The sequence below is a fragment of the Gracilinanus agilis genome, chromosome 2 (assembly GCF_016433145.1).
Source record: "Gracilinanus agilis isolate LMUSP501 chromosome 2, AgileGrace, whole genome shotgun sequence".
NCBI classification, from domain to species: domain Eukaryota; kingdom Metazoa; phylum Chordata; class Mammalia; order Didelphimorphia; family Didelphidae; genus Gracilinanus; species Gracilinanus agilis.
In genome coordinates this window covers 2,253,412-2,276,962 of record NC_058131.1, presented here as the reverse complement: position 1 = coordinate 2,276,962, position 23,551 = coordinate 2,253,412, and the positions used below count along the sequence as shown (strand labels likewise).

General features: G+C 48.8%; 1 protein-coding gene across 2 annotated transcripts in view; it reads right to left on the bottom strand.

Annotated features, from left to right (window-relative positions):
* The window catches only part of WDR35 (WD repeat domain 35), a 62,637-nt gene that overhangs the window by 9,982 nt on the left and 29,104 nt on the right, over positions 1–23,551 (bottom strand). For both annotated transcript variants that reach the window (XM_044663004.1, XM_044663003.1), the window contains exons 13-25: positions 22,926–22,995; positions 22,592–22,645; positions 20,627–20,736; positions 19,716–19,926; positions 16,402–16,482; positions 15,738–15,874; positions 15,183–15,386; positions 10,799–10,945; positions 10,246–10,378; positions 9,620–9,730; positions 7,567–7,731; positions 6,398–6,538; positions 5,173–5,329 (exon numbers count right to left, since the gene is read on the bottom strand). In XM_044663004.1, coding sequence (XP_044518939.1) covers positions 5,173–5,329; positions 6,398–6,538; positions 7,567–7,731; positions 9,620–9,730; positions 10,246–10,378; positions 10,799–10,945; positions 15,183–15,386; positions 15,738–15,874; positions 16,402–16,482; positions 19,716–19,926; positions 20,627–20,736; positions 22,592–22,645; positions 22,926–22,995 — 1,721 coding nt within the window. The remainder of the gene's footprint in view (positions 1–5,172; positions 5,330–6,397; positions 6,539–7,566; positions 7,732–9,619; positions 9,731–10,245; positions 10,379–10,798; positions 10,946–15,182; positions 15,387–15,737; positions 15,875–16,401; positions 16,483–19,715; positions 19,927–20,626; positions 20,737–22,591; positions 22,646–22,925; positions 22,996–23,551) is intronic.

The following is a 23,551-nucleotide window of genomic DNA, read 5'->3' as shown; positions in this document are numbered from 1 at the left end:
ATACCTAAATAATCCCATATCAGAAAAAGAAATTGAACAAGCCATCAAAGAACTCCCTAAGAAAAAATCGCCAGGGCCTGATGGATTCACAAGTGAATTCTATCAGACATTCAAAGAGCAACTAATCCCAATACTATACAAATTATTTGATATGATAAGCAAAGAAGGAGTCCTACCAAATTCCTTTTATGACACAAATATGGTACTGATTCCAAAGCCAGGGAGATCAAAAACAGAGAAAGAAAACTACAGACCAATCTCCCTAATGAACATAGATGCAAAAATCTTAAATAGAATACTAGCAAAGAGACTCCAGCAAGTAATTAAGAAAATCATTCACCACGATCAGGTGGGATTTATACCAGGAATGCAAGGTTGGTTCAACATTAGGAAAACCATCCACATAATTGACCATATCAACAGTCTAACAAACAAAAATCACATGATTATCTCAATAGATGCTGAAAAAGCCTTTGACAAAATACAGCATCCATTCCTATTGAAAACATTGAAAAGTATAGGAATAGAAGGACCTTTCCTAAAAATAATAAACAATATATACCTAAACCCATCAACAAGCATTATATGCAATAGGGATAAATTAGAAGCCTTCCCAATAAGATCAGGAGTGAAGCAAGGATGCCCATTATCACCTCTATTATTCAATATAGTACTAGAAACACTAGCAATAGCAATTAGAGAAGAAAAAGAAATTGAAGGTATCAAAATAGGCAATGAGGAGACTAAGCTATCACTCTTTGCAGATAATATGATGGTATACTTAAAAAATCCTAGAGAATCAACTAAGAGGCTGGTAGAAATAATCAACAACCTTAGCAAAGTGGCAGGATACAAAATAAATGCACATAAATCATCAGCATTTCTATACATTTACAACACATTAGAACAGCAAGAGGTAGAAAGAGAAACACCATTTAAAATCACCCTAGACAATATAAAATACTTGGGAATCAATCTAACAAAACAAACACAGCTATTATACGAAAACAACTACAAAACACTTTCCAAACAAATAAAACTGGACCTCAACAATTGGAAAGCCATTAACTGTTCATGGGTAGGACGAGCCAACATAATAAAAATGAACATCCTACCCAAATTAATTTACCTATTTAGCGCCATACCTATCAAATTACCAAAAAACTTCTTTACTGAATTAGGAAAAACTATAACAAATTTCATTTGGAATAACAAAAGATCAAGAATATCAAAGGAAATAATGAAAAAAAATGTGAAGGAAGGGGGCCTAGCAGTACCAGATATCAAACTATACTATAAAGCAGCAGTCATTAAGTCAATATGGTACTGGCTAAGAGATAGAAGGGAGGATCAGTGGAATAGACTCGGGGTTAATGATGTCAGCAAGACAGTGTATGATAAACCCAAAGAGCCCAACTTTTGGGACATGAATCCACTATTTGACAAAAACTGCTGGGAAATTTGGAAAACAATATGGGAGAGATTAGGTTTAGATCAACATCTCACACCCTACACCAAGATAAATTCAGAATGGGTGAATGACTTGAATATAAAGAGGGAAACTATAAATAAGTTAAGTGAACACAGAATAGTATACTTGTCAGATCTCTGGGAAAGGAAAGATTTTAAAACCAAGCAAGAGTTAGAGAAAATTACAAAATGTAAATTTAATGGTTTTGATTATATTAAGCTAAAAAAAGCTTTTGTACAAACAAAAACAATGTAGTCAAAATCAGAAGGGAAACAACAAATTGGGAAAAAATCTTTATAACAAAAAACTGACGGGGTCTAATCACTCAAATATACAAGGAGTTAAAGCAATTGTATAAAAATTCAAGCCATTCCCCAATTGATAAATGGGCAAGAGACATGAATAGGTAATTTTCAGGTAAAGAAATCAAAAGTATCAATAAGCACATGAGAAAGTGTTCCAAATCTCTAATAATTAGAGAAATGCAAATCAAAACAACTCTGAGGTATCACCTCACACCTAGCAGATTGGCTAAAATGAAAGAAGGGGAGAGTAATGAATGCTGGAGGGGATGTGGCAAAATTGGGACATTAATGCATTGCTGGTGGAGCTGTGAACTGATCCAGCCATTCTGGCTGGCAATTTGGAACTATGCCCAAAGGGCTATAAAAGACTGTCTGCCCTTTGATCCAGCCATACCATTGCTGGGTTTGTACCCCAAAGAGATTATAGATAAACAGACTTGTATGAAAATATTTATAGCTGCGCTTTTTGTAGTGGCAAAAAACTGGAAAATGAGGGGATGTCCTTCAATTGGGGAATGGCTGAACAAATTGTGGTATGTGCTGGTGATGGAATACTATTGTGCTAAAAGGAATAATAAACTGGAGGAATTCCATGCAAATTGGAGAGACCTCCAGGAAGTGATGCAGAGCAAAAGGAGCAGAACCAGAAGAACATTGTACACAGAGACGGATATACTATGGTAAAATGGAATGTAATGGCCTCCTGTACCAGCAGCACTGCAATGACCCAGGACAATTCCGAGGGATTTATGGTAAAGATGCTACCCACATTCAGAGGAAGATCTGCAGGAGAGGAAACATATAAGATAAACAATTGCTAGAATGCATGGGCTGAGGCAGACATGAATGGGAAATAGACCCTGAACAAGGACACATGTTACAACCAGTGGAAATGTGCGTTGGCCATGGGTGGGGGGAGAGCGGGGGGTGAAGGGGAAAGTAGGGGCATAAAGTATGTAAACAGGTTAAAAACGAATATTAATAAATGTCTAATAATAAAAAAAAAATAAAGAGACCTTAGGGGGAAGCTGGGTGGCTCCCCTAAAGACAGGAGGTCCTGGGTTCCAATCTGACCTCAGACACTTCCTGTGTGACCCTGAACAAGTCACTTAACCCTAACTGCCTAGCCTTTACCACTCCCGGGACTAATACACAGTATTGATTCTAAGACAGAAAGGAAAAGTTTAAATAAAAAGGCTTTAGGGACGTGCATACAGAGAGAGAACATGCCCGTGTCCTCTACGTTCTGGACCCTGGTTAGACTTTCACTGGAGCAGAGGAAAAGGGAAATTTGGACTATTTCACATGCAGTAACACCAAGCTTTTTGCCCAAGTCTTTGGCAACCTTTTCAAAGGGAAAGGAGAATCCAGAATCATTGCCAGCCCTGTCCTGCCCTGTCTACTTCTCCAGGCACAGGAGTGGGCAACAGGGGAGAGGAGTTCCAAAGGCTACACTGATCTTAAACCACAAACACTAATCAAATTGGCATCACTCCAGTGATGTGGCCCTTGTCCGCCAGCCACCAAATGGAGGTGCTACTGGATGAAAGAAGAAATGATGTTCTCAGCTGTCCTTGCCATCGAGGAGCCTGGAAGGTGAAGTCACGTAGGACAGCATGGAATCTCCTTGTAGAAACAAATCAAGGCGCTCGTCTCACCACCCACCCAAACGCAACAAGACATTCATGTAACAGCGCCCTTCCTCGCCTCGCACAAAGGGTCCCTGTGAGCAGAAACGCCAAGGCCAAGGAGCAGAACAAAGTCCACCAAGAACATGGTGAGAACTCCTGTCCTGCCCACGAGGACGCTGGATAGGAGGAGGGCCCAGGGGAGAAATGGGAAAGATGTGCAGAAAGATGAACTGCAGCCAGCCAGAGAGGCCTCCTCATCACTCAATCTACAGATACTAGGGAGCTTGGCACACTTTCAGGGGCATGTAGTCTGATTTGAGTTTCTGGAATATCAATTTGACATGTGAGTAGAAGATAGAGGAGAAAGGAAGAGGATGAAGGAAAAGAACCCATCGAGAGACCAGCCGAGAGGTGTTGAGGGCCCAAACAGAGGGAGAAACTTAAAGAGAAGGAGGCACATGCCAGAGATAGCTGGGGCTTGAGAGGACAGGCTGATGGAGTCAAAGGGAAGGACTAAGAATGACTCCTTCCAAGCTGGACACCTGGACGATGTGGAAAAAAGGCCACCAGGCTCCCTGGTTATGCTGAAGCTTCTTTCCTTCCTGCCACCTCAGCCTCCAGGAGGCCAAGACCCTCAGCAAGACGGTGATGTCTCTGAGGAAGCCTTTTCTGAAAGAAGTCTAGGGGGTGATGGGCAAACTATGGCCTGCGGGCCAGATGCGGCCCCCTGAAATGTTCTCTCCGGCCTCTCACGACATTCTTCCTAATCTGACGAATACAATGAATAGGATTCAATACAATGAAACTTCGAAAGAGTTGCCTTAGAAACAGACTGACAGAGGAGCATTTCCTTTGGCCCCTCTTTAAAAAGTCTGCCCATCACTGGGCTAGGGGGTGATGGCCAAATCATGTTAGGCTGGATGTTACTGGGTTTTAGTGAGTTTAGATTCAAGGGATTAATAGCATAATCATGGAACCACACAGGCCCAAGTTCCAAGGCCAGTGTGATGCCCTCCCCACGGAGCAGGCCCCTTCCCTGGCACTGTGCATCCAGCTCCTTTGTGCCCGAGGCAGCTGGTCTCTGCCACAAAATGGGGGCTCCTTGGGGCACACAGGGGATAAATCATTAAGAAGGCTCACTGACCGACCTTCTGTCTCTGACAAGTCAGAGGGAGCCCTGCCCTGGGGGTGAGGGCCAGGCCTAACGTCCCACGGCCTGCACTCCAGCTGCACCTCCAGCAGTGGCAAGCTGTATGATCGTGGATGAAATCACTGAGGTCTCAGTTTTCTTATCCATAATGGGAACGGCCAGGAGGAAAAGCCGTCACAAACCTCGAGGTAATCTGAATGTGGGGAGCTGAACCCACAAAGGCCACAAAGGAGGGGTGCTCCGCTGCATTCTCTGGAATGAAGGGGCTTCCGTTGAAGGGAATCAGCTCTTGAGAGCTGCAAGGCTGAGGCTGCCCTTGTTCAGGGCTGATGCTCGGGGCCTCCACGAACTCCAGCCAGTGCCGTACTTCACCAAAACCCAAGAAGGGTGGGGGAGCACCCTGTACTTCCCCATCAGGTACCTCCACAATCTTTGTTGATGCTCAGCTGCCCACATAAGATGAGCCTCACTAGGCACCCCTGCTTTTTGCCCTCCCTGCCAAGGTCAGAGAATGGGGACTCAAAGGATCACAGACCAGGACTTCCCTGCCTCAGTGGGCAGCAATGATTCACTCATCTGAAGCCAGTAACAGAACCCCCCAGAACCCGAGCTCACCTGTCTTCAGAGCAGTGTCAACATAGCCCTCGTACAGCTGCCTCTGGGCGAGGATAAAGAAGTGGTAAGCTTCGGCTCCCCTCCAGGCATTGTCTGTGAACCGATTAGCCGAAGACAGGACCTCTTCCTCCAGCAGACCGGCCAGGGCAGAGGTGGCCTACAAACACAGAAGGGGTCTGATTCCTACCCTTCCAGGCAGGCAGGTAGACCAGGGGCCCCTGGGCCTCTCTGGAAGGAGCTGAGCACAAGCCCCTAAGGATGGGCCTTTTTTTTTTTCAGGGTAACAGCAATGGAGCTTCTCTGGCACACTGAGGGCAGAAGTACAGTCAACAGCCCTGGGGTGGACCCACATGCACTGTTGGGGTTCTTGTTTATCCTTCAGAAATGGTTTCTTCTGTCCCAAATTCATGTGAAAATGCTTTCCAGCATTTGTCTCCCAACATCTGGAGTTCCAGATTCTTTCCCACTGAAAACACTGATGTGGTTTTAATGCCAGTCACCTTCCTGAGGCACCAACCCCAGCACCAATGGAGTCAGGTCCCCTCAGTTCTAACACCAGCTTTCGCCCATCCCCAAAGACGAGGCTCAGCTGAGGCATCTCAGGTTTCTTGAAAGCAAAGCCGGGGACCCTGTCCAGAGTAGGGCCACCTGGCAGGTATTTCAGGCAGAGGAAGAGGGAAGAGAAGCCGTGTTTAAACATCATCTACTCTGGGCCAGGCTGGGCTGAGCTCTGACCCTCACAACAACCCTCTAAAGTGACTGCTCTTAGCATTTACAGATGAGGAAATGGAGGCAGGCAAAGGTAAAGGGATTTCCACAGTCACAGAATTTTTAAGTGTCTAAGGTTGGATTTGAACTCAAGGCTCCTGACCCTTGGCATGGGTGTCACAAGCCACCTCCATTTCCAAAGTGTATCCATCTTCTCACCTCAGTTGTGTCCTAGCTAAGCAGCTGTGGCTTGTTCTCAGCTTTGTTTAGTTTTGGGGAAGGAAGGAGGCCATTTTGACACATGCTATGGTCAACTGGGGTTATTTTTCCAAGGGATTTATTTACTAAAATAAGGAGCCTCCACCCAGGAAAGTAAGGCTCATCTTAAGAAGCTCGGACAAGCCCACTAAAAAAGTGCCCCAAAACAATGACCCCCCCAGGGGGCTCCCCAACCCCTCTTCAGTCTCAGCCCAGGGTCCAACACTGAGAACAGGAACCAACCCGGTCAGGCTCTCACCTCTGAACTCTTTCCTTTAACCTTTCCCCTCTGGGCATTTTTCATCTGTTCGTGGTACTGCTCTATGAGCAGGGCAGATAGCACATAAAGCTTCTTTACACGCAGAGGTTTGGTCCTCTTCTTGGCCTCCTCGTCTGCAATCTTAGAACAGACAGTCAGGGCAGCAGCACCACCCCCTCCCCAGGGCAGCTCCTCTGCTGATGGGGGGAAGGCCCTGCCTTCTACCAACCCCAGGGAGAAGCTCCTAGAGGAGGCTAAAGAAAGCTTCCACAGATTGATCCAACCATTCTGGATGGCAATTTGGAACTGTGCCCAAAGAGTGCTAAAAGACTGCCTGACCTTCAATCAACCATACCATTGCCAGGTTTGTAGATCACAGGGAAAAGGACATTTACAAAAATATTTATAGCTGCGCTCTTTGTGGTGGCAAAAAACTGGAAAATGAGGGGATGCCCTTCAATTGGGGAATAGCTGAACAAGTCATGGTATCTACTGGTGATGGAATACTATTGTGCTCAAAGGAATAATGAACTGGAGGGATTCCATGTGAACTGGAAAGACCTCCAGGAAGTGATGCAGAGTGAAAGGAGCAAAACCAGGAAAACACTGTACACAGAGATGGATACATTGTAGCACGATCAAATGTAACTGACTTTGCTACTAGTAACAATGCAAGGACCCAGGACAGTTCTGAGGGATTTATGGAAAAGACGCTACCCACATTCAGAGGAAGAACTACAGGAGAGGAAACGCAGAAGAAAAACAACTGCTTGAACACATGGGTTGATGCGGACTTGGTTGGGGATGTAGACTGGAAACGACCCACCCCAGTGCAACTATCAATAGTATGGAAATAGGTCTTGATCAATGACGCATGAAGAAACCAGTGGAAATGCACAGTGGCTACTGGGGCGTGGGGGGTAGGAACATGAATCATGTAACCTTGGAAAAAAATTTTTTTCTAAAAAGTACTAGAAAAATAAAGCTTCCTCGGGGGCACTGGGAAGGTTTCTCCTCAGCTGCCAAGTCCTGTGGAGCGTATGCCGGTGTCCCTCGCCAGGACCACCACTAGGCTCAGCCTCTAAAGGAGGAAGCCCGCCCAAGAGCAGGTGGTCCAGAGGCGGGCAGGCAGGCCGGTGTGAGGGCCTTTCTGGAGGGAGTGGCCATACCTTGAACATGAGTTTGGCAGCATCAAAGAAGTAGTTGGCCTTCCGATAGAGCTCGATGGCGTCCAGGGTCTTGTTCTTCTCCAACAGGTGAGACGCGTAGCGAGCCAGCAAGGACCCAATCTCCTTCATGCTGTGATTTTTAGCCAGCTCCACTGCCTTGTTCCACTGAGGGGACACAAGAAGCTGCAACGTTTGCTTTGTTCAGAAAACCAGCCCGGGTGAGAGAGGCTGGAAAGGCACAGCAGCTGCGGCGCCAGCGAAAATGGGCAGCGAGGGCCGTCATGCCCGAGGCATCTGAACTACATGCCTGAGCCCTGGGAGCGGACACGATGCCTCTTTTGTGGGTGCTACAAAAGTCCTCTGACGAAGCCTCCCTCAGCCGCGGGTGTAGAGAGCCATAAACAAGCAATTTGATCTGTAATTCTTATCAGATCCAACTATAACTGATGATTATAACCAATTTTAACTTCTTTCATTATTCAAAGTTTTCCTGTCTAAAAAATCATGTTATTTTGAAGAGAAGGGGGATATGTTGGGAGCTATTAAGAGAAATTAGAATCTCAAGTAGATATTTTTATCTGGACCCCCTCAAAAGATCAATACAGACCGGCAGAGCCCTGTATTATCTTTCCGCCCTATTTACGGGGCGAGACAGGTGTGGGATATCTAAGATAAAAATCTGAGATTCCTCTTTTGATTCCTTTCATAATTCTCACCTTCCTTCAAAATACATCATAGTCTTATTAAAAAAGCTTTGGGCTCTCAGCACTCCAGCAGGAGGGGAGCTAACTCTGTTCCCCTTTACCCGAGAACACAGATGGCTGGTACGGCCAAGGCCGAACCCTTGGCAGGGCATTTTGCCCAGAATTAAAATAATGAGGCTCAAAAAATTGTTTAATACCATCAAGGCCGAGAAACTGACGGGGCTTTCTGACCTAACAGAGATGTCCCAGGCTCCACTTAAAGATAACACATGTAGTTGATAGTTTAGCATAGGTTTTTGTCTACGCCTTGGAGGCTTCTAAGGCTTTTGTTTTGACTATAGTAAAAATCTTGCTCTCTGTAACTGTGGGAAACTTTCTTGGCTTTTGGGGGAAGGGGATCTTTAATTTCCTTTATAATAAAGTGGCTACTTCAGTATTTCTTGAAGTACAATGAGCTAACAAGCCGTGCTTCCAGTCTGTTTCATTCTTTTCATCCGACGACCACCCAGGCCACTCAGATTAGTCTCTGGTTATAGAGTATCGATCTCTATAGCGGGGACATCGGGGTTTAGTTCAGAAAAGCAGGTCCCACCCAGACGCCCCGCTCAGCTTGTCATCCCTGACCAGCACAGATACAGGAAAGCAAAAATGCTTTTCCCCACAGTCAGGCAGAAGGTGCTGTCTGGGGCAAGAACAGTCTGTTTTTCTAAAAGTGGCAGCACTTCCCGCCCCTGCAGAAACACATTTCACTGGACATTCCCACCCTCCAGGCCACAGACTGGCCCCCTCAGAGCCAGACTCGGCAAAATCAATCTGTGACTGAGTCCCTGGGGGGCTCCTCCCTCAGGCTCTGACCCAACAAGACACAAACCAGCACCTCAAAAAGAGAAAAAAAGAAGCCAAAGGCCTAACACCGCACCCACCCCACCAGGGGCTGCTTGTGCCTGCAGGGCCAGGAGCAGGAGGCCAGGCCCTGCCTTCAGAAGTGACCGGCCGGAGCGCAGGAAAGAAAGCAGATGCTGCTCCATGGCTGAGGGAATACGAGGTCCTGGGGGAGGCCTCTTGTGGGAGGGACAACAAGGAGGGCAGCCTGGGGCAGAGCCCCCCAGAGCCTTCCTGACTCATCAGAACACCGGCCGGCAAACCTGGTAACGCCCCTACTGAGCAGTGTGCCTGGCACCCAGCAGGTGACTAATAAATGGGGGGCCTTTTTCCTGCCCCTCCGACTCCACACAGCATCCACCATCCAGCTCCCCCCAAGTCTGCCACAAGTCCCAACGACCAAACCGGACACTCGAGGGCAAGCCAAGCGCCCCCCTGTCAGAGGGTCGCCCCATGGGGGGCCGCACCTGGTTCAGATGCACGCACGTGTCCACGGCAGCTTTGGGCTGGTTGCACTTCAGAAAGGCGGCCACGGCCTGCTCGCACATCCCGACCCTCACAAACATCTGGGCGATCTCCTGGAGCAACGACAGGACCAGAGACGCCTCGGCTAAAAGCGGGGCCTGCGCAGAGCGGCCTGAGGAGGCAGAGGGATGGAGGGGGCTCGAGGCGGCGGACGTGCTACGGACACTCGGAGCCAGAGCGGCCCCCTCCATGTCCCTGATGGAGGAGCCAGGAGGAGGCTGCACGCCCTGAGGGCTAACAGGGAGTCCTGAAGGCGCCCTCCAGACGGCTTAGCGGCACCGGCCAGTCTGTCCGGCCCATCAGGCACAAGTCCGGAAGCGCAGATCATGGGGGAAGGTCAGCGTTCCAAGTACTCAGCTGACCGCTCCATCCCCAGGACAGCGTCCGTCCGGCTGTCTTCAGGTGTCCCCACAGCAGTGAGCATCCCGCCCCCCCAAGCCTGCTCCTGCCAAGACCCCACTAAACAGCCTCCCAGAGCCTCGGACCAAAGCTCGGACCCTCCCCTCGCTGCCGGGCATTCCCGGGGGGCGGCGTCGAGGCCGGCCTCACGCCCGGCCCAAATACTCACAGGAAGGAGCTTGTTGTTCTCCGGCAGCGAGTTGGCCAAATTCTCGAGGCCCTCGTAGTCTTCCAGCATGTAGTAGCACTCGGCCAAGCGCTCCTGGTTGCGACCCTGTACGTAGTACTGCACCGCGTTCAGCCTGTGCGGGGCACCCGTGTCGCACCCTTTACGGCACGGTGAGTGGCCGGGAGCCCCCCAAGAGCGCGGGCCCTCTGTCTCTGCTCCCCTCACTGGCCCCCAACACAAGCCCACCGTCCACCCGTTAAAAGGAAACGGCTGGCGATTTCTAGAAGGAAAACTCGCCTTTCCCTCGTTAGACATGAATCCCTTGAGGAAACCTTGCTCTGAGCTCCGGCTCGGCCCACCCTCCAGGACTCGCCGGGCTTGTCAGAGGGCTCAGGGAGGCTCCGGGAGGCGGGGAAGGGAAGCCCCATTTTACAGATGAGGACACAGAGGCCGGCAGCCTTCCTGCCTCCAGGCCCAGCACTGCGTGCCCCGCGGCACCCCTAGCAGCCTGGCCACACCTTCCCCGAATCTTTGGGCAGGTCTAGACAGATACCATTTTTGTCGGTCAGCGAAGTAGTCTCCAATGGCATTGTGGGCTTGTTCGAGGAGGCTGTCGTCGGCGTCCCCAGATCCCGTCTTCAGGAGCTGCAGTACCCGGAACCAGTCGCCCAGCTTCAGCCGCAGGCCAATGGCCAGGTCCCTGCGAGAAGAGCAAACCCTGCGGAACGCGCACATGGACGGGACCCCGAGAGGTCAGTCTCGGGCTAGCCTGGTGGGGAGTGGCGAAGCCTCCAAAGTGAGGCGCTTCCTGCTTCCTCGGCGGCCCCGATTTGTAAAAGATAAATCGGCTCCACAAGCAGACATTTGTCTTCTATGCCGGCGGTCAGCGAACGTTCCATTTTCTCTCATAGGTGAGGATTTAAGTGAGACCCCCAGAGTAGGAGTTTGAGGCCACAGACAGGGCTCTCGGCCTAGTCTGGTGCCTGGCAAACAAGGTGCTGAATGAATGCAAGCTGGCTGACTAGCATTCATCATTCTTTCTGGATTTCAACAATGTCCGTTATGGATGAGGAGAATTTACAACCGTAAAAATCTGTTTATAAAACGGATGTATTAATGGTCAGATCTGAATTTTACAAACATAAAATCCAGGACAAGAAATATGCTTGATTCCTGGTTGCTTTTTTGCTCTACAAAATAAGAAAAGGAATGGAGGCTACAACCAAGCCATAGAATAATCATTCCGGGGGCTGCTGGGTGGCTCAGTGGATGGAGAGCCAAGCCTAGAGACGGGAGGTCCTGGGTTCAAATCTGGCCTCAGACACTTCCCAGCTGTGTGACCCTGGGCAAGTCACTTGACCCCCATTGCCTAGCCTTTACCACTCTTCTGCCTTGGAGCCAATACGCAGTAGAGCTTTTAAGATGGAAGGTAAAAATGTTTAAAAAAGAAGAATCATTCCAACCAATAACTGCCCAAATGAGGTTTTTAAAAAACAAGTATTAAAAGCCCTCTCTGATTCTGCGGTAATTCAGTTGTCTTTTTTTACTGCTTAAAGACATAAATTGCATTCAGATCTTGCATGGTGTTCAGAGTGACAAACTCGGGTCTAGAAAGCATTTCAGAGGTTGCTGAGCATAGTAAGCACCTACTAAAGTAATATATGAGGAATATTAATACACGAGGAATTCCCTGGGACATGTCAGACAACCAGCCATCCAGTCTCTGCTTGTAGCCATCCCATGAGGGATGCCCCACTTCCTCAGACAGCCGCTGCCCTCCTGGCTCTTGGTTCTGCCCTCTTCAGACAGACAGAACAAGTTTAATCCTTCTTCCTCAGGAGAGGCCTCCTGGTAACCCAACCCAGGATCCTGGTAGGTTCTGTGACTGCCATACGAGGCTGGCCCACGTGGATGGAGCTCAACAGAATCTAAAGGCCTTTGCTCACCAACATCTGCCAAGCTATCTCACAGCCTTCTCATCTCCAAGTCGTCTCCAGACCCCCCTACGACACGGTCTCCATTCCCCTTGTTCTCGTGTCTCCTCCAGGACTACACAGGATAGTCTTTTCACCAGAGAATAGGAGAGCAGAAAACTCACCTCCCTTCTGTGCCAAGTAGCCAAGGAAACACGCTCTTCAGGTCAATCAGCAGCTCAGAGCTGAAAACCTTCCGAGGATTCTTGTAACAGGAATTCCCAACAAGCCAATGGCACCTTAGGCTATAAGCCTCCAGCCCAAGGAAGGGAGGGTGCCCCCACCCTCTGCCCTGCTGATATAGGGCTCAGTCTCTTACACATTTAGGGAGAATCTAAGAAGAGGCCAGGCCATAAGATGCCAGAGACACCAAGATGAGAGAAAGGCAGAATCTAGAGAAATGTGATGTTGAGCTTTCTCCCAAAGGAAATGAGAGAGTAAAGGGTAGAGGCTGCGCATGGGCCAAGGTAGGCTCAGTGTCAGGAAAAGCTTCCTTGGTCATAGGTGCATCCAAAAGCCCCAGGAGGCAGTGGATTCTCCCTCCAGGGCAGCTCTAAGCAGAGGCCAGATGAGCACTTGTGTGCCTTTCTTTTGGGTACAAGGTGGACCAGGTGTCCACCAAGTCCGTTCCCTCTCTAAAATTCCCCCCTCCTGATCTACAAGGAATCCCTCTCCAAGGTGGTCTCCCTGCTTCCCCTGCACCTTTCTGTTCTAATGCTGCCTGATACTGCTGAGCAGAGGACAGAAAACTGAGATCTTTGATCCAAGGAATGCTCTGAGCTCAGAGACACACAGGAGACCCTCCCCTCACTGTGTGAGTGCCCCAAAAGGAAATGCTATTGTAGAATGGCCTTTTTCTCTCTTCTTCTTATTTTTAACAAATCTTCTCTTCTCCTATCCCATCAATGATTAAAAAGAAATCTTAAAAAATACAGACCATGTTCAATAACATACAGCTCATTCTGCATTCTAAGACTGTCACCTCTCTGGCAAGAGGGGGGCTGTAGGCAACAACATGGTCCCTTTGGCAATAACAGTTTGTTACTGGGCAGTGATCAGAGGACTGGAGTCTTTCAAAGTTGTTTTTGTTGATATCATTATTGTCTTTGTACAAATAGCTCTACTTCTGATCATTTCCCTCTGCGTCCACTGAGAAAGGTCTTTCAAGTTTCCCCTAAAACTGTCCATTTTGTCATTTCCAATGATGCACAAATATTCCCAATCCATGAAGGTACCACAGTTTGTTTAGCCATTTCCCCAATAGATGGGCACTCCCTAGTTTCCAGTTCTTTGCTAATATAAAAATAACAGATGTATGCTTATTATATATATACATATATGCATATTTAATACATGGGACCTTTTCTCCTTTCTTTGATCTCTCTGGGGTATAGGCCTACTATTGTGTAGTATTACTGGGCCAAAGGGTGGGTAGATATATAGATAGATAGCTCAGTGGCTTTTAGGGTATAGTTTTAAATTGCCCTTAAACTCCTTTTCTCAACATTTTCTTTGCCTATGTAAGTTATTCTCATTAAAAAAAAAAGTTTATATAAATGGAAAAGCTGATACGAATGTAGTCACTTTTCTAGTTGTAAGATGGTGTGAGATTTCCCCCTGCTTTTATATCTTCTTCCTTCGGAAAGAACTTTCAACATCCTCACACTTGTGTCTCTGGGAGCTCAAAATGCCCCTGCTACTCCATTAAAGATCCACTTGTTGTTCCTTAAAGAGTATACCCAGCTTTGACTATCAGTAAGCCTACAGCTTTTGCCTTTTGGAACAATGTATTCCAAGATCTCCTCTCATTCACTGTAGAAGCTGCCAAGGTTTGAGGGATCCTGGGGTTCTGTGTACTTGAGCTGCTTCTTCTAAAATGTTTGTAGTAGGGGCAGCTGGGTAGCTCAGTGGATTGAGAGTCAGGCCTAGAGACAGGAGGTCCTAGGTTCAAATCCGGCCTCAGACACTTCCCAGCCGTGTGACCCTGGGCGAGTCACTTGACCCCCATTGCCTATCCTTACCACTCTTCCACCTAGGAGCCAATACACAGTATTGACTCCAAGATGGAAGGTGAGGGTTAAAAATAAAATAAAATAAAATAAAATAAAATAAAATAAAATAAAATAAAATAAAATGTTTGTAGTATTTTGTCTATACCAGTGATTCCCAAAGTGGGTGCTGCAGTGATCCGGGGGGCGGTGATGGCCACAGGTGCATTTGGGGGCAGTGAATAACTTGTAAGGGGGCACTAATAGTATGTGATGGGGGCGCTAAGTCATATTTTTTCTGGAAAGGGGACAGTAGGCCAAAAAGGTTTGGGAACCCCTGGTCTATACTGTGGAACTCTGGGTTTTGTCTAGAACCTCCCTGGGATTTTTCCTTTGGAAATTTCTTTCAGGAAGTGATCAATGGATTCTTTCTCACTTGACTTATCCTCTGGTTCTAACAGATCTAGGCAGTTATCATGCATAATTTCCTGAACTGAAGTACCCAAGATTTTGTATATCATGAAAGTCTTCATTTTAATTTATTCTACCCTTCAAAGGGAAACCAAGCCACATGAGGCGCAGAATTGCAATCTCATGGACAGATATTTTCTTCTCTCCTACTTTGCCTATGGAGATGCCTTTTTATTTAATGTTAAAGTTTAAACTTTTAAAAAGTTAACTTAAAAAAAAGAAAAGTAAATTGGCACATGGCCTTAAGAGGCCTTGAATGCCAGCCTATAGGGTAGGCTTTATCCCTAGGCCTTGGAAGATGGCTAGAGTCTTGAAGTAGGGAGTGACCCGGTCAGATACAGGCTTTCTGGTGGTGCATGCAAGATGACTAAAAAGGGAAGAGGAGCACAAGCGGGGAGGAAGATGCTCCACATACATGGACCCCGAGTCCACAGGTGTTTTGCCTCAGTGCCCACTAGCTCCAGCCCCAAGCCTATGCCTCCCCACTTCCCCACACCTGGCTCACCTTCTGTCCATATCCAGGTACATTCTCTCGGCCTCCTCGAACCGGCCAAAGTACGCGGCCACCTCACACTGCTTCATGGACTCACTCTGAAGGTTGCCAAGTCGCTTCACAAACTTGATTCCCTGGTAATCCTTACAGCGCACAAAGGCCTGCTCTGCCGTCTGCAGGTCCAGCTTCTGAAGAGCAGCTTCTGCCAGGAGGCGCCTGTTCAGAAACATGGAAACGGGGCCCAACCCATCCATTTCTAGTGGAGGGAGGCAGAGCTGGCCTTCACCCCCTCTCGGTACTCCCTGAAGGGAGCCTGGCACGGATGGAGCCAGAACACTGAGGCAAGAGTCCTCTCAGGACCTCCCTCTTGAGACTGTGCATGTCAAATACTCCAGAAGTGTCACAGTGGCTGGGCTTAATCGTGAGGACTTCCAGCCTTGTGCTGCCCAAGGACCACCTACATAAGGAAGCAGGACCAAGAGCCAGAGAGCTCCCCTTGGACAGCCAAGCAGGGGGTCCTCTCACACCTAACACACACAGTTCCCCTCCTCTGAGTTGGGTCTTTACCAAAGCCGGGGATGGGGATTGTCCTCGATGAACTGGGAAGCATCCTCAATGCCAACTTTCTCAATCAATGCTCGACTGTCCCGCAGGGACCGGATCTCAAAGTTGATGATATAATCCTTATTCGGGTGTTCAGGATTCTAAAATGAAAAATGAAATAAGAAACTTCCCAGTGCCTCCTGGGAGCTGGGTGTTAAAATCAGCCCATCTCTGGTGATTTTACCAAGGAAAGATGATCCCTGGCAGGCCCCGCGAAGGAGAGAGAAAGGCACTGTGCGAAGCAGTGGGGAATGGGAGGCCATAACAGCCTTGTAGGGATACCACTAGGACCTCCCGCCCCCATCCAGCAACAGCCACCAAAGCAGCCATAAAGACCCTTCTGCTGCCGAGGCTGGCAGTCCCCACGTTCAGGGCCGGGGGAGGGATAAAAGGGGGACAGTTCTGAGGGCAAACCCCAGGCATCACAAGGGCCTCTACTTGGGCGTCTGAGTGGAGAAGGGGCCACTTAATGGTATGGAAAGAGAACAAGTGGAGTCCTGCCCTAGACCAAGGTAAGGTACCCAAATGCAGCTCAGAATCAGGAGGGTCGACTCCAGCTTTGCAAAGGATCTTCTTCAGCACTAACTCAAAGTGAATCAAGAACTAAAATGGGAAAAATGCATTTTACCTTCAATATTTCGTCCAAGAGAACCGACTTAATTTCTAAATCTTCGAAGTTACAAATGTATCCAGAAGTCTGAATAGGTTCCTTTGAAAGAAAAGCAGGTCTTAGTTTTAATTTCCACAAGGCCTTCCTCAGGTTTCACGGCCAAGCCGCCCCTGCTTACCACGTTCGTTTGGGGAATCTCATTCTAGCGGAGGGGGCACGGCACGAGGTTACCACAGTACCAAAACCATCGCGCCCTTTTCTGAGATGGCAGCTACACACTGAAGAGAAACCAAACTGAACATCCAAGAGAAAGACTTGCAGACACAAAAGCCAAGTGACGCAGCCACAAGTGAATCTAAGACGAATGTGGGCCCCTCGAGCTCCCTACAACGACGTTAGTCGAGTAGCCAATAGCAGACGGAAACAGGTTATCAAATGAAGTTAGACAATAACGACAAAACTAGGAAAGAAGGCTATCGGATGCTCTGCGGCAAACAAAGGTAAACCCTGTCTAAATTGTGATTTTAAAAATGTAAACCCCAACTAAAGCAAAGTGTCCCAAGAGGGGGCCAGCTACTGAGGGTTCCTTCCATTCTGTGAGAACTCATGCTATCGGATAGGCTTCTAGAGAGCTACTAGCAGTGAGGAGAAGAGGAATGTCTTACTTTTACTGGGTCGGAACTTTGAGAAAATATTGCCAAATCCCTTTATTTCTCCTAAAAGTGACCAGGCTGCATTAGGACAGAAATCTATGAAGAGGAATGAATCTCCCTCAAAGAAAATGGAAAATGAACCAAAAAGAAAGAGGTAAGGAATAGCTCTCGTGGGACTGTAAAGCAGAACACAGCTCCCTCCCAAAGCACACATGCTTCCCATAACTTCCCCTTTTTATGTGGGGCTTAGGGACGGCAAAGGAACCATACAGAGGAGGCAACAATCTCCGAAATATGGCCAAGTCCATAAGAAGGAAGGGAATGGAATGAAGTGAGCAAGAGTGCACGGGTGTGGCTAGAATTGAAGGCCTTTCTATAATGTGAAGAACAAAGTCTTGGGGACAACTTGGAAGGAGAACCCACCAAGTAGCCAGAAAGACAAAGGGAGCCCAAATTCCAAAACCATCTCGGACAAGGCCACTGACAACATCAGTGTGTCCTGGCATGTGATGCCTGAGCGCCGTGACCCAAGGCAGAGGGTGACCACAGGATGACCTACAAGCCTGAACATCCATCTGCCCTGACTCATGAGATGACTTTACAAAAAGGACAAGTGAGCCAAGTCAGGACCCAAGAGCAGTCACATTCGTCAGCGCCTGGAAAGGGCCCTGGAGAAGGGAACAGGCTGGGCCAAAGAGTAATGATGAGAGATTTCAACAGGATGTCAGAAAGTTGAGGACATCTTCACAACTCCTCCAAGAAAAACAAACACCAGCCCCTCTACTGCAATGGAAATTTTCCTTGTTAGTGAAAAACACTTGAGGGCAGAGCACCGCCACCTCGCCCAGTTATTCTGGGAAAAGCTTCATGTGCAGATCAAGGAAAGGTGAGGGTCTGGAATTCATGGTTAACCTCTAAAGGAGCCCAGAAGGAATGCTGCATCTCATGGTCAAAAGGGGCACAGCGTGAGCTTTCATAGGCCTGTCCTTAAAAGGTCAACAAGGAGGGAGAAGAACGGATGCCAGAAGATGCAAGCAGCCACTGCCCACTGCCAGCCCATCCCCTTGTCCTGGGCTAATGGAACAGGAGGGCTTCAGAGGAGCCCAGACAGTGGTCATGCTTAAGGAAACCCACCTCCCTCTAAAAGTCACAGAAGCCAGACTCCAAGTAAGCCGGCACCTGAACAGAAATGCGTGTCCTCCAGAGCAGCCCTTTCTATTAAAGCTTCCTGAGAAACGGTTTTCTACCAGGAGCTCATTTTTCCCTTAGCACCAACTGTGTGTGTGTGTGCGTGTGTGTGTGTAACACAGAAACAATAAACATGCTGTCCATGCAGCCTGGTATGCCCACAAGCTTTTGGCCACTTCCACTTTTGGAAGGTGGGGTGCAGAGCGCAGGCTGCAGGAAAGGACACAGGAAGTACAAGTCTATGCCAGTAGCTTTCTCCCATGTACCAGGTGCCTCCAGGAGGTCAAATCCCTTCCACCAGCCCCAAGGGAAGGGGCCCCTGTGCTCCTTGGCCAAAGCCTGAGTTGAATGGCTGTCTGTAGGGATCCCGGCTCAGCGGAGGTGCAGCTGCTCAAAGTCTAAGCAGAACAAAGATTCAAGGCGAGCTTTGCCTTGGAGGGAAATTACAGCAGTGAGGCCACTGGCCAAGCTCCAAGTCACCGGGACCCAAGCAGGTCTCAGAGGGAAGACACGAAAAGACAAGAGGTGGAAGAGGTAAGGGCTCTCCTACTCAGAGACTTACTAGAAAATTGGTCTGGCAGCCAACTGGAGGAGGAGAAAATGAAGAGAGAATGGAAAAGACACAAAGGCCCAAGACCTGCCCGAGGGAGCTCCTGTCTCCAGACCCCCCTGGATTCTTCCTGCCAGACTGTAAGGCGTTCAACAGCAACTCCTACTTCACCTATGTCACACTGGGCCAAGGCCTTGGGTTAGTCTCCTTTCCTAATTAAGTTCTCATTGGCCAATCGTTAAAATGACTTTCTGCGTTATTAGTGGAGGAGGTGAGGGGGTGACCTGAGTCATGCCAGGGACAGGAAAATCCACTCTCACATTAGAAATCAGCCCCAGATAATCAGCAAAGTGGCCTCCTACATGCAGGTTTTCACAAGAGTTCTACAAACATGCTTGAAGAACCACAACTCACACCCACAGACACGGCTCTCCTGCTCTAGAAATTAAGCCCTAGAACCCAAGCCCAGCTCTCCTGCACCCTGGCACTGATGCCCGCCTGCAGTACCTCTGAGTCGACAATAACACTGCCCACAAATGGTCATCCCGGCCCCAGGGATGGGGAAGCCCCTCTGTCCCAGGACAGCTCTCCTTCTTGGGAAGCTCTTCTTCCCATCTGGCCTGAATTGGCCTTACGGCACTAGCTCCGTCCCTGAGCCAAAGCAGAACGGTTCTAAACACTGCTTGCCTTGGGATGGCTCTATCCTATGTCAGACTCGGGGAGGTGTTACAGGCTTGTTTTACCGATGGCTGGTTGCTTTCTAAATCTTTGCTGGAGAGGCAAACGTTATCTGAAGTGAGGGGGATTTTAAAAGGACCAATCCGAGGGGCCCATTCTCCACCTGGACTTGGGAATCCACCCCACGAGCACCTGGCAACCTCCAGCCCAAGAGCAGGAAGGAGTCCAGGGACCAACTAGCACCTCTCATCCCCCGTTTTTACCTCAGGATCCAAGTTTCTGAAAACATACATCCTGGTCTTTTCCATCATTGCGAACAAATCTGGATTATCTTTGGCCCACTTCATATCCCAGACATCTTTGCGCTCCAGTTTCAACAGCTCGCCTATCATCTGCTGCCCCGTACTGTCGGTCACTCGAGCATCCAAGTCAAAGAAAGTGAGGACGCCAGAAATATCTATGATAGCGAGGCGGCTGAGAATCGGGGAAGAGAAGACACCAATGGAAAAGGATCACCATTCTCCAGGAAAACGCCCCAGCAGAAAACTCCGGAAAGAAGGGGAAGGGGCTCTACTCAAATCAGTGGCTTCCCAACACCTGATTTCATAAATGCTTGTTAAAGGACTTAGCTGAATGTTGTTCTAAGTTCAAAATCCGTCCACCTACAAAACCAAACTCCTTTAGTGAGAGAACTGAACAGAGATCAAATCAAGGAACACAAGAAGTCAAAAGTTATCTTGCAGTTCTTGGAATAATAATGTTTCTAGCAAAAATACATATTTCAGGGGGCAGCTGGGTAGCTCAGTGGATTGAGTCAGGCCTAGAGATAGGAGGTCCTGGATTCAAACCCGGCCTCAGCCACTTCCCAGCTGTGTGACCCTGGGCAAGTCACTTGACCCCCATTGCCCACCCTTACCACTCTTCCACCTAGGAGACAATATACCGAAATTAAGGGTTAAAAAAAAATACATATTTCAAATCAGAAACAAAAGAAATCTATACAAAATACAATATGAACTAACCTGGGACAGCCCTACTGGATTAAAATGTTTATCATCATTTGCATAATACATATAAATAGGAGAATATTCCAATTGTTTTAAATGACTCCCAAACTATCTCAAATGATCGGGTTCTTTCCAAGTCAATCTTTTTTTTTTTTTTTTTTACTTACCTCGAGTTGCAGTTCAAGGATAGCTGGTAAGCTCGGCATTGGAGGGAATATTTTTGAATCAAACCGACATTAGGAAGACTGTATCTCTGAATGGTGCCCGATTCACGGCCCTGAAAAATGAGGTCGAGAGAGATTATATTCCCGGCTTCTAAAGTTTTTTCTGTTTCCATAATTAAGCGTATAAGTGCCTGGACCGCATAAGTATAAGTATAAGTCTTGGAAACCTTCTCCATTAAGGCACGGGGACGGTCCTGGTGCCAATGGGTGACACCACAACCCAGACCAGTTGCCGGTCTCCTTGCCCAACAAGGAGCACCAGGGGCAGCAAAGTCAGTCCACCTGGCGGACGTGGGGGGACAGCATCCGAAAAGGAGGGAGCCTGGGAAGAGGGTGAATCCAGGCTGCAAAGGGCTTTCAAGTCAAACTGCAGCCTTTAGGTTAGATCGGAGACGTACAGAATGAGTTCAGAAAAATCTGGGAAGACCTGCATGAACTGACGCAGAAAGAAATGAGCAGAACCCAGAGATCATCGTCACCGGGAAGAGCCTGGCTGTTTTCAGCAACACAGTGATCCAGAATGGGTGAAGTCTGGATGCAGATCAAAGCCGACTCTTTTTCATTTTATTCCTTTCGTGGAACAAAGCATGGCCAATATGGAAATATGCTTTGCATGATCGCACATGTATAACCTGGACCAAATTGCTTACTGTCTCAGGAAGAGGGATGGGAGGGAGGGAAGGAGAGACTTTGGAACTCAAAATGTTAGAAAACAAATGTTAAAAAAATGCTTTTATGTGTAATTGGGGAAAAAACTGAATTCTTAAAAAAGACTATGAAGTTACTTAACTGAGAGCTAATTCTGCCCACATGTCCAGCGTGACAAAAAACTCATTTGGTTATGAAAATTAAATCACATTATCTTAAGATTGTTTTTAAAAAGAAAAGGCAGCTAGGCCAGAGAGCCAGGCCTGGAGACGGAAGGTCCAGGGTTCAAATTGGGCCTCAGACACTGCCTACCTGGGTGTCCCTGGACAAGTCACTTAACCCCCATTGCCTAGCCCTTGCTGCTCTTCCTTGGAACCAATCCTCAGTATTCATTCTAAGACAGAAGGCGAGGGACCCCAACTGCACTCACTTAAACTACAGTGTCACTGGCTTCCATACATGTCAAAAATTCATATTCGGGTAACTCCAAAGACATTAAAGCATTGGGGGAAACACTCGCTTCTAAAACGAATGTGTCAAATACAAAAGCCCAGGATCCGCCGCACGCCTGGTCTCCTGAGGGCAATCCCGACCCCTGGGGAGCCCTCCCTCCGGGGCAGCCCATCACGAGGGCTGGGAGTTCCCGAACGGGGCTGGAGTTTGTGTTGTCGATGGTTACAGACACAGCATAGCTGCTGTGCAGCCTCCCCCCATCATGTCCCTCTTTTACAGAAAAGGAAACAGAGGCACTTCTCAGTTAGGGGCAGGATTAAACCGAGATCTGAGTTTCTGAGTCCTCCTCAGCACAGCACACTGACAAGCAGCAAAGCTACTTGTTGTTCATTCATCTGTCATACCCGATGCTCTGTGTCCAGTTTGCCGTTGCCTTCTCCAGCTCATTGGACAGAGGAGGAAACTGAGGCAAACAGGGTGACGTGACTTGCCCAGGTGAGTGCCTGAGGCGCGCCCAGCCTGGCCCTGCCCCCACAGCACTTCCCAGGTGCCCTCAGCTAGGTCAGCGTCTCAGGTATAATGCAGGCGCCTCCAGTGGGGAAGGACGCGGCCCCACGTGCCCAAGGCTCCTCTGTGCCCCCTGAAGGGACAAGGGCCGCCCTATTCCGTCCCTGGGAGGCTGCCGGGGCCACAGATGCAGAGGCAGCGGTTTCAGGAACCTGTGACTCACATTTCTCCCCCTCCTCAGCACTAGGTTTGGGGCTGTTACTTTTATGACTTAAATAAAAGAAAACGTTCATCCCTTACCACAATCAGCGTCTTATCCGAGGCCGTTATAGCACAGATGGGATCTCCGGTTCCCTGAAAGCCATAAAAAGGGTTATTCTTTTTCTCGGCCAACGCCGGGCTCCGAGGAGGAGCAGACGTGATCCTGCCCTCAGAAGGTTCTCCTCTACATCGCCAGCGTACGTCGGCGCCGTTTCAGCCCCACGAGCAGGAAGGGGTGCAGAGCCCGAGCCCGTCACTGCCTTCCGTGGGTGAAGCGAGCCGACGTCCCATGGCTGTCCGTCCCCTCTAGGAAATGGAGGCTAGCAAGGAGTTTCCTTTCAACTCAGCTGTGGGCAGAACAGAAGTCACCTACTTGTGCCGCCTTGCTGTAGTCCAGCACCCCGTCCACGGCTCCAGAAGGCGTATCATCCACGTGATAAATCCTGAGGGAAACCAATCGGTCAGCCCCAATCTGGGAACCAGCCTGGGCTCCGGGGCTACAAGAGGATGCCCGAGACAGGGCAGAACAGAGGGAAGGCTTCCTGGAGGAGGGGGGACTGTGGTGGGGACTAAAAGGGAGCCTGGAAAAGCAATAAGCAGACTTGAGGAGGGGATGGCCAGGAAAAGAGCTGAGCTTCCCCGCATTTGAGCATTTGCCAGAAAGGGGGGTGGGGGGAGAAGAGAAGGGGCGCTGCCTCGACAGACACATTCCAGTGCAGTGCCTCCCTCGAGGACCTGCCTTCCAGGAAGCCACCTGAAGAACCCTGGCAGAGTCTGGGGTGTCCTGGCTCCCTTCTCCCCCCACCCACTGGCTAACGATGTGTAAGCAGCCCCTCTGCTCGAGGCTCTCTCTAATGAAGTCCTTCTGTCCAGTGAAGGCGAGCCTGCCATGGAAACGGCCCCTCGCCGGAACCCCTTTCCTGAGCCCCAGTTTCATCCCGCCCACCCCCCCAGCCTCCAGGTGGCCCTCTCTGACTCCGAAGCGCCAGACTCCAAGGG